We start from the raw sequence: 11,431 nt of genomic DNA on the forward strand, positions 1-11,431 counted from the left end.
TTAAGAACACACAACGCAGAGTCCAGGGAACAGCGAGGACTCATCTCGCACGGACAGGGTTACATCTCTGGTGCCGTGACCCGGATCGTGGTGCTGGTAGTTTGCTGAGTGTATGACAATCTGAGTTAACGTGTGGAGCTGAAGCTGCAACTTATTATTTTAGTGTCACTTTTAATGTGGAAAAAAAAAAGTTCGTGAACTACATTTTGTTTGAAATATTTATTACATTGTGATTATATCCTTCTTTTGTGTGTGTATTTATAATTTTGGGAGTGCGTTAAGATAACCGTGCCACACCATTATTTATTTATCTTTGACTCATTGCGACAAAAATAGATAATTTCATTTTGTTTGAAATATTTATTATATTGTGATTCTATTCTAATAATTTATATAAGTTTAACTGGAATTTTGGGAGTGAATTAACATAACTGTGCCAAACTATTTATTTATTTATTATTTATTTTACGTAATCGCGTCCGCCATATAGAATGTGGCATCTCTGCCAGTAAGCTAATACAAATGAATGGACCGAACTTCAGAAAATGCCATTCCACAAAGTATTTTTAGCTAATGTTCGTCATCGACCTACTCGCATATAAACGTGAATATATTTGGAAATTAAACAATCACCAAAGACAACATTTATGACTTTTCATTATATTTTAATTGTAATTTCTGAATAAATAAAATAAATGTGAACCTATACAATTGATTTTGATAAATTGTTTTTATATATACAGTAATCAACATTTATGAACATATGCACACACACAGACGTCAATATATTAAATAATAAAATATATGTATATATAAAATATATATAAAATGTATTTATTAGTTAACAAATAAAAAATATTTTATTATTCAAATAACAAATATATGAATAATATATAAGGAATTATATATATATATGTGTGTGTGTGTGTGTGTGTGTATTTACTGAATGTGGAATATGTGCCAGTAAGGTAATACAAGTGAATGGGCTGAACTTGATAAAGTCCCGTTCTACAAAGTATTTTAAGTTAATACCTGCCATTGACACATTTTCTCACACACATTAATATATTTGGCAATCAAAGAAATTACTAAAGAGATCGTTTCTAACTTTAAAGAGCACAATGTTTTATTTGATAGAAACGATTTTGAAAATTTTTATAATGACATTGATGAACAGACACACTTTTACAGTGTTTTATTGAAGAATATATTTACATAATTCCATAGTTTAATGTATATTTAACATTTCAAGACAAGAAACAAATAATTTTCCTGTATTTATTTTTTATACGTTATTGAGAAATGACTTTTGACTTATAAATCAGTTATTGTCAAACATTAAACTACATATATTTCTTACTTTTTTCCAGAGAATTTACAGTATGTCAACTCTGCTATTGACAAAAAAGAGTGAAAATAATTCCAACAGAGTAAATTATTTTTTATTTCATTATATAAGTTACATTAATACAATAATACTTCAGATTGAGATATTTAAAAATACACAAAAAGTGAAAGAATAAAACATTTATTTATTATACTGGGAACACTGGCCACAGGCAGGGCTTCAGTCTGCTGGTCACACTGGGAGAACTCAATGACTTCTGAGACGTCCTGGTTCACAGGCTAAAGCCAAGGATAAAAGAGAAATTATCCAAAAGTTTAATAGAAAATACATACGATATGTTTCGTATGTATCGTATTTTCCAACTCCGTTGAAATTTGTCCCTTGTTTTTGTCAACACCGTCAGACATGAAAAGAATGTAAAAAAAAAATCAGGTATTGGGGGGCACCAGAACTTCTGAGGACCCCATAACGTCGTCTTTTCTCTTCCTTTGCTAAGAGGGCTAGTTAGCTTTGGTTAGCTTATGTTACTCTTTAGTTTTTTCTTCTNTGAAGGGTGTTAAAATCATAAGTGCTCTGCTTCAAACATATTTATATAATCTAAAATATCCCATTGTGTTTCATTACCGGCTCATTTTGGGAAGCTGGACTTTTTTCTCTCAACCATGTGTCCATAAAGAAATAACTGGTTGACTTTAAACTCTACCTGGTCAAAATAACAGTTCAGTTTTTAATCACTTATAAAAATGGCACCTCTTGAGCAAAAAAAAAATAAAAAAAAATGTATGTATAAAGAATGAGTCAGGTTTCCTTGTGTTCATATCTTTATATTTAAATTCATGGAGTATACACAATGCAGTCTACTCTATTACAATTTCCACACGTTGATAATGTTGGTTGACGGAGCTATGTTTTGGCATTTAGTTATCCAAACAGCAGTGCGACTGAGAAGCTTGGAGCAAAAAAGGGGAAAAAAAATATACAAAAAAAGAACAAAAAACATACAGAAATACAATAAAAACTTTGTAGATTCAACTGTATCACAGCAGCAGGTAGGTGAGTACAGGTAGGCAACATTAGTTATAGTTAGATTAGAAAAACCATGAACAAAAAAAATTCAATAGTGATGCTTTTAATGTTTATTTACAGCCCAGTGCCTTAAGGTGGACGCTCCCCTACATCTTTTCTTCTTCTAATGTCACAACCGGATTCCAGCTGATCGGACTTCACTTTTCAAGTCAAGATGCAGGTTACAGAAATGGTTCGTTCCAGTCAGGCTAAGAAAAAACGTTCAGTCTCAGCAGGATTTGAAACCGGATTATCATTGAGCCTCCGCTCCAAAGTCAGCGAAGTATTAAATCTCACACACAGAGGCTTCCTCTGGCCCCTTTTTGCCCCGTGGACAAATATAGAGTGTTTTGACCTGAACTCTGGCCTCTCCTGACACGGCTCTGCTGCCCTGCACCTGGCGGTGCGATTCCCCCTCGCGCTGCGGCTACACCTCCGCATGCTGACAGGTGTCTCACATTCACAGCAGTCTGTGTTTCAGAATAACATCTTGAGAGCTTAAATATTTTTTTAGCAACTTGTAACATTCGCTGTGAGACTCAAATTTATTTGAGAATGTCTTTGAAGAATTTTGCTCCACTGAAGCTAAAAAAAATGATTCCTTTTAATATTCTTCCTGTTGAAATATAGAAAATATAGGTTGCAGCTGTTTGTAGGCTCATCGTGATACGACGCTTGAACCAGAAAAAAAAAAAAAGTTCTCAGCTGTTAAAGGTGCCAAATTACTTGCTTGCGTTTTGTTCAATCGGTATTGCTGCTGCTTTGCTAGTTTTGGATGCTTTCTCTATCCATACCCAGCAGCTCTTACAGATCTGAGACATCTGCAACATATTTAATTTCAATAGACAATTGGGTCGACTGGTAGGTTTATATCTTAACTCTGAATTACAGGCATTTATGGAGCCGGTCAGAAGTTTACCGACATGGATTGGCAAGACTTTTCTACTAGTTAAGGCCCTTAAGAATCTATCTGAACATGTTTTATTTTTTTGTTTTGTTTTCCAGAGTGGAATGATTATACTACAAACAAAACTTGTAACGTTAAGAATTGGGTGCAGAAGTTTGAATTTAATTTTCCGAATATCCCTTATGTTATAGAGAGACGACCACCTTTCAGCATAATTCTGGATTGTTTGACCGATCTTCTTGGCTCAGTAAAGCTGAGGGGGAAAAAAAAAAAAAGGTTCTTTGAGGCAAGACAAAGATTGAGCTATTTAACCAAAGTTACAGGAAGATTTTTCTCTTAAACGTAAGAACTCTCCATTAAATGTCAAACGTGGTAGTGGCAGCATTAATGCTAAATCTCTTCTACAACTTGTGAACTGGAAGAAGTGGGACTACTTCCCAAAATTGTAGGTGAAAAACCCACCAATTTAAAGAACTAGATCAGCTTTGCCAAGAAGAGCTGCAAAATGCTCAGAATTACGCCAAAGATTTTATTGGTCGATATAAAAACGTGTTGGGACATTAAAGCTATTTATTGGGGGCGTCTATATGTACGTATTTAAGCATGCATGTATAATTTTGATCCTGTGTGTGTGGATGAGTTAAACATTTATTGCAAAACTGTGCACCCACTTCTTGTTTTGAAGTTATTAGTCCACCAAAAAAAAAAAAAAAAAACTTGGTTCTAATGCATCATTAACAACCCAAAATCTGTTAAAAATGAATGTCAACAATCAGCAAATGTAACATTCTGTTAACTTCTATGTAAAGCATTTAACAGGACCATCGCAGCCGACACAAAAACGTCTGATCATTCCATGTTGGACAGATCGAAATGGGATTGATGGTGAGTTCAAAGGCCGTAGGAATTATAAATTTGTCCACTCTGACTATTGGAATTTTAATTACTCAAATTCAGTAAACCATTTGAGTAATAAAATTATTTGTTTGTTTGATTTTGAGCTCTTTTTTCCCCCCCAAGGTTTCTTCATAGCGGAAGATCCAAACCAAACAAACCATAAGTGTGTATTTTAATTCGAGGAGATTCAAGCTGCAGTCGCTTCTCACAACTCCTTTTAGTTTCCATAAATTACATATTTATACCCACCTCTGTTATCAACCTTCAGATCAAGGCCTTGTCAGCAAACTTCTCTTCACCAGTTTTTCTGTACACATTTGAACATGAAAGGACACGAGACAACCTGACACGCATGCACACACTCATAACTTTAGTGCTTTTCTTTCCGCTGTCCTTCCACAAACACTCAAAACAGTTCACACACACACATACACGCGCGCTAATTATTCATGCTTTCAAACCTTTTTTTCTCCCCAGTCTCACAGTCATAAACAAATACACATTACAGTCAGACGCCACATTAGCACATACGCCAACAGAAAGAACTGTTCGATGAAAATTAGAACAAAAGCTCAGTCCTGGAAGGGCGTCTATAAGCGCTCGTACCTAAAACAAACCAAAACAAAACAAAAAAAAAGAAAAAAAGAAAATATCCAGGGACTTGATGTTTTTGTGCCAGTAGTTTAGAAGAAAGGGAGCGCAAAGATACAGTCCTGATGTCATTGCTTCCCCCACTGTGGAGTTTTTCCATTTCAGCAGTACGCAGACAATCCTCAATGAAGCATCTCTCCTCCTGTGACTGGTGGAAGCGCGTGGTCTCTGTCGGGGAGGGGGGGGGAGGTGGTTATCGCTGCACTGCTCGCATGGATGTTAAAAGGTTTCGATTGGGAGAGTTACTTCAGGAAATAAAAAGAACATCTTTGATATGAGGAAACAAGTAACACAGTCAGTCACGGAGGAGATCCTCTGCTTTTTTTAACGGTTAATGTTAACGTTATGTGGCCGTGTGCGTTACATTCTTGGGGACTGGAGGGGGGGGTCTGAAGGTAGCGGGACGAGTCGCACCGAGCTTCAGACGCGGTCTTGTTAAAACGGGACGGATGGCGGGTTGTTGGGTTAAGTGGTCTCTTTGCCCTGGGTGCCGGTGACCGTCTTGATGGAGCTGAGCGTTCGGTTGAACCAGGTCTTTTTGGCCGCCTGAACCTCGTTGAGAGCCAGACCCAGATGGTGCTCCAGGTCCTGTTCGGAAAGGAAGAGGATACATGACGCTACAAAGTGCTTCTTTGCCAAAACGGCACAGTGAAAACACAAACTCTAACAAAGTACTTTTGGTCCAGGAAACATCTTGGTACCCTTGAAATAAGACAAAACTAACAAGTAACTTTTCAGCAAGAAACAGGAACTTGTTTTGAGTAAATAATTCCTTAATATTGACAGTAGAAGCTTGGCGTTTACATTAAAACTACTTTTTTTTTAAGCTTGGCTTGGAAGCTTCAACAAAGGATGTTGGCAGTAGAATTATGGACAGATTGAAGTTTATAGGAGATTTATATAAAAAAAATTATTGCAGTTATAGAGACCAGATGTGAGAGTCCTGGGTTTGCATTTGCCTTGAAATGATAAGTGGGGTGTAAAGTATTTGGATCTAACCTGCTATGACATAAAAATCACAGATGGCTAAATAGTGCGGCTGTCATCTCTATTTATGCAACGCAGACATGCTACATTTTTTTCAGTTAAGAGTTTGTAATCTTTTCTGACTGAGAAAAGATTTCCAGGATTCCCCCAGAATCCTCCCACAGCATTCTGGGGGATGTAGGCAGAGTAAAGATTTTAGCTGCTCAAGCTGTCTCACTCTTTGGTTACCTAGCAACAATTTTTTTTCGGGGGGTGATAACTTGTGGTTACCTAGTCAGTTGAGTAACTTGTGCGTTAGCAGTTAAAGGTTTTGCCACCGTGCCTCGTAGCTGCTTAAAAATAAACGACGAGTGAAAACAGTGGATAAAATAGGAAAGGTCACGGCACTAGTTCCGCAGATATTAAAAAAAAATAAAAAATCAATAATTATAAATATTGACTGATATGAAAAGCTTATATGATGATACACTGTTCAGACAATACAACCTCCAGCCACAAATTAAAGATTTTTACTTGTAAAAAGAAAAAAAAGAAAAAAGAAAACCATTTATCATTTTCATTCCTCCTTATGGTTTTGTACTACTTTCTGTCGATCTTCCACATAAGATCCCAACAAACACTGAAAAACCTTCCCTTTGCAGTGATGAGCTGCTTGTCTTCTTCCTGAGACCTAACATCTTTTAAAACCCAAAGTTTCAAACAGATCGACTAAAAGTTAAACTGATTGTGCCCTAAAATCAAGAAGGGTCAAAATAATCATTTGGCGCCGATTCATGTATAAAACTTCACGCTATAACCATTTTTCAGCCTCTAAAGCTCCTTCAGATGCTGGCGATCACATTATTGTCTTCATTTCCTTAAATCAGATCCACATTTTCTTCTTCCTTTAATCATATCTGTTTAATAGAAAGCTCTCCTCCTTGATTTGACAACCTTCTCCTGTGCCGGCTGATAAAGGCACACAGAACGGGATCATGGCCTTTTAATTGATTGCTACGCGGTTGACACACAGAGGCAGATAAAGGCAGGTAGCTCAGATATAAGGAAATGAATATGCAGTAACAACCCTGATGTAAGAGGTAATTAAGCGCCATCCACATGTCAAAGCCAGCTGTAACTTCTTAATAGAATCATCCTGAACGTCTTATTAAAAGCTGTCAAAACGCGTCTTGCTGCCAGGAAAGACGACTGCCGTCCAAACTGTGACACATCTGTTTAAATACTGGCTTCAGTGGCAATTAGAGGAGTCGTGCTGGTGGGATTCAGACCTGGAGATTTAATTTGAGCTGGGGCAACCAAACTTGTTTGGAGACGGTGTAAGAAAATAGCACAAATACCACCGGTGAGTCGGGGTTTTTTTATTGCTCTGTGACCACATGTGTACAGCCAGTTATAGTTGGGGCCCACGTTGTGTGTGCTGCCGTACCTGGATTTTACACTCGGCCTCCACCAGCTGCAGCTTGGTCTGGGCCAGCTCCAGCTCCATCTCCCTCAGCTGGTTCTTCAGACCCTCCTTCTCCTCATCTGTCTCCTCCGTCCCGTCAGCGGGCGCCGTGGTTACCGCAGCCCGCACACGACCCTCTTTGTTGAACAGACTGCTGCACTTCTCACAGCCTTCAACCTTGGACTGCGTGGTTTGAGGGGGGGGGGGTGTCATTTTAGAGATCAGAGAGAAATAAAATAAATCTGTCAAGAGGGTGGAAATAACTCCGGCTATTTTCAATGTCTGTGTTTACATTCATATTCAGAGCTCAACATTAACTGTGTGCCACAACATTTGCGTCTCTGAGCTAAGTGAGTCCTTCAGAAATGAGAATTTCACTCCAACATTGCAGCTTTAAACTTGGTTTGATATGATTAAAATGCAGAGTAATTATAGATAAGCCCTAATGAAGCAGCGGAGCGTTAGGCTGGAATTGCTCAAGTATCAGTGGCAAGCTTTGTTAGGGGTCTTATTACAAATTCTCATTAATGTACATTTATATATTATTAACTGAACTAAGTCGCTTAAAACTGAAATTTAGATGTTCCACACATTTTTTAAAGTAAAAAAAAAAAACACATCCATTTTCAAAGCTCAAATCACAAGATTTGTCTACTAACTTTTAGCAGTAAAGCATCATCAGCGTAGAATACCATTTTAAAAATCGCAAAATATTTAATTATGTATTTGTGATTGATTCAGTTTGTCAGTCAGAATGAACAGATGAACAAAAGGAAGGATTGACAGACGGAGGGTTGGAAAAATGATAGATGATAGTCAAATGGATGATCAGACACAGAGAGAAATGGACAGATGAGAAAATACAGCAAAAATAATTACTGTGTGATTTTCTAGGTTTTTCCAGCTTCCAAAGTTCCGTAATTGGGATTTTATGTATTTGTTGCATCAGTAGAAACCAGGCACACCTGTTCATTTGCTTATTAGCACAAACTGTGAATTAGACAAACACAAAGCACCAATCTATAAGGCTCAACCTGAGCATCATAATCAGAAAAAGAGGCACTTATGAGACTTCACACTAAGAGAGGCCATTCATCGTATCATTTATTGTGAACATTTTCTTATAAGAGTTTTGATTTATCGTCGTGATAAATTCTGAAATTTGCAACTTATCACTTTTACCGTAATCACATTTTTAAGTCCCTTTAACCCAGTCCTTGCATTGAAAAGAAATCCAGGCTAAAATTCACACAGCCTCTCCTTGTGACTTCTTCCAGCTTAATAATGCGCAACATCACTAAAGCTCAGTCCTCCATGTGGGTGACTGACAAAATAACAAGTTTGTGTCCAAAAGACGTCTGACAAATGCACTTACGGATGCAAAACATAGGTGTACCTAATAAAGTGGCAGGTTAGAGGGTATGCAAATGAGAAAACAAAATTAAAGGATGGGAAAAAAAAAAAAAAAACATGTCTTGGTGATATAAACTTTTTTCAGGAGATGTCGGGCAGCCTTCGCAGAGCTTTCTGCCAATATGGCCGACCTCCCAGCGACGGTTTGAGCTAAAAGTCAGAGAGCCGTGTGTGTGAGTGCTGGAAGTCAGGTGTCTGGCTACGGCTGCTTGGCCAAATTCCACATTCTTTCCGAAAAAGCTTTGATTTCACCGCCAGGGAACACAAAGTGATGGCAGCACACATCCCCGCATACCTGCCAAGTCAAGAGTGAAAGAGAGAAACGGTTGTGTCCCTTTCAGCTTCTTCGGGTTTACTCAGACGAAGGAGCTTGACACTGTCACTCTTTGAGGGGTGAGGGAGCCAAATAAACTCCGGCAGGCCTGCTCCTGAATTCAGAAATATTTTCTGAGGCAAACATCTGACTGTGTAAATACTTAAAAGGCTTCCGGATCTCTAAGGCGGCTTACGCACTGAGCTCAATGAACTTCTGTGTTTGCTGGGTCTTAACTGTGTCAGGAATCATCAGTAGAGTTGCACCCAGTAAGCACACATTTCAACATGGCTGCTCATTGTTGGTGGTCTGTAGTTAATCTGATCATTCAGAAAGAAGTCACAGAAATGCATTCTCATCTTGTGGATTAATCATGCGAAAACGCAAACCTGCAGTCTTGTACCGCCACTGAATATGCAGTTATTCAATGTGGTGCATTTTGGTCATAAATCCACACATAGACAACCTGGAACAGACGCAACTTCAGATTGTATGTTTAGGCACTTGGTGACTAGAAGTCAGTTTCAAAGACATCATTTGTACAAATTTATTTTGTTCCATCAATGAAAAAGTGACAGGCATAAAAAGGGAGAGGAATTAGCCTGAAAGTTGGCAGATCTTTGCACAGTGTGTTCTTAAAAACTGAAGGAAAACAGATTTCAACTACAGGAAAAATAAAGAAGCAATGGATATAAAACTAAATTGTAACTAATCTAAAGCAGATGAATGTTATCCGGGTGTTATATCTTGGAAAAAAACCCCAGCAAAGACCTGGAAAAGGAGCTGAGGGAGGAGTCATCCTTTTAGCTGATGATCTACTTTGTGCTCAGTTTTAGGTAAATAGCTCTTGGGAATCACCCAAGTTTTTCTAACAAGGGAGGAAAGGGCACAATGTAGAAACAAACAAGGAAAGAAAGGAAGGCAATACATGATAAAGAAAGGAATGAGGAGCTCACGTAGGACATAATAAAGGCAATAAAGAAAGAAGAGGGAAAGAGCAAAGGAACAGAGGCAGGACATATGCAAGGAAGGAAGGGAGGACAGAATTAAGAAATGAAAGAAGGAAGTAAATAAGTTAGGAAGGAGGAACACGAAGAAAGCAAAGAAAGAGGGATGGAAGACATGAGGAATGAGAAAGGACAAAAGGAAAAAACAATGGGTGAAGAAAAGGGAGGCACAAACAATGCACTAAAATGGAAAGACATAAAAGAGGGGGGGATGAAGAACAAAAGGAAGGAGAGAAAGAAAGATCCAATCCAAGACAATAGGGTAGGAGATACAATATGGAAATACAAATACTTTTCATACTTTTTGGAAAAAAAGGAACAAAACAAAACAAAGCAAAAAAAAAAAAAACTAATTCCGCAATTTTCTGAACAATGTTGGACGCCTGACATTAATACTTTCTTTAGTAGATATGTTGTTACATTTAGACTCAACAGAGGTTTACCCTTGAAAGACTCACTAATCAGAATTATGTTGGAAAAGGCCTGGTAGAAAAACCACACTGAATATCAGTAAAAGAAAACAGCGTCAAAGTCCAACAGTGGTCTTAAGAGCAGCTGCTTAAGACCACTTATGTATATTTAAGAAAAACTCTTAATGCAGAAGAGGATTGACCAAGCATTTTTTTCATATTTTTTTTATAACTCACTCTGATTTTCTCCAGTTCTCCTCGAGTGGCCGTCTGTTGTTTCTCCAGTCGTTCGCTGAGCTGAGAGCAGATCTATAGGAAACACAAACAGCTCAGTTAAACCGACAGTGTTTGTTCTGGTCAAGCTGTTTCTGCTGTCTGAACAAGTTAGTCGAATTTCTCACGTCTTATCTTTAGCGGACCACCGCTTCCTGCAAAACCAGGCACAGAGCTGGAAGATCTGTCCAAACTAAGGTGATGTATTACGACGGCAGACCTTTTTGTTGTAGCAACGACAGAGGATTATCAAGAACTACCTCAGCATGCTATCCTTTTCCACTGATACTGCAGGGAGTGTTGTACTTTCAAAATTCCTGTGCCAAAATAAGTTTAAAACAACTTTATCATCTGCATGTTTCACAAATTGTTTCTTTGCCTGGTTACTATAATAGTCACTGGGTCACAAAATATAGTGGATAAAAAAAACAACTGATAGAAACACTTCCACTGTAGTTAGTTACCCAGAGCTAAAGAACCAAATGTATTATTTTATTACATATAATGGTATATAATGTACAGTAGTTCATCTAAAGATTAGAATGAATGAGTAAGCATACAACGCACTTATCTCACCAGGCTAAGAAGTAGCAAACTGTAGATTGCAGTTACAGTGAGGTGAGTTTTGTTTCTTATGAGCCGATTTGTTACTAAACAAAATTTCCAGATGATGACTTGCAGATTATTGCTTTGAGTACCATCTTGTGTTTGTCTTT

At 37.8% G+C, this 11,431-nt stretch overlaps 1 protein-coding gene across 3 annotated transcripts in view; it reads right to left on the reverse strand.

Annotated features, from left to right (window-relative positions):
• Positions 1–4,333: 4,333 nt before the first annotated feature.
• rabgap1 (RAB GTPase activating protein 1) overlaps positions 4,334–11,431 on the reverse strand; it is a 65,644-nt gene continuing 58,546 nt past the window's right edge. For all 3 annotated transcript variants that reach the window (XM_016679055.1, XM_007566582.2, XM_007566569.2), the window contains 3 exons: positions 10,680–10,751; positions 7,282–7,482; positions 4,334–5,456 (listed from right to left, as the gene is read on the reverse strand). In XM_016679055.1, the coding sequence (XP_016534541.1) occupies positions 5,334–5,456; positions 7,282–7,482; positions 10,680–10,751 (396 nt within the window). In that variant the 3' untranslated portion in view covers positions 4,334–5,333. The remainder of the gene's footprint in view (positions 5,457–7,281; positions 7,483–10,679; positions 10,752–11,431) is intronic.

Source organism: Poecilia formosa, unplaced genomic scaffold, assembly GCF_000485575.1.
Source record: "Poecilia formosa unplaced genomic scaffold, Poecilia_formosa-5.1.2 Scaffold6, whole genome shotgun sequence".
In the NCBI taxonomy this organism is placed as follows: Eukaryota; Metazoa; Chordata; class Actinopteri; order Cyprinodontiformes; family Poeciliidae; genus Poecilia; species Poecilia formosa.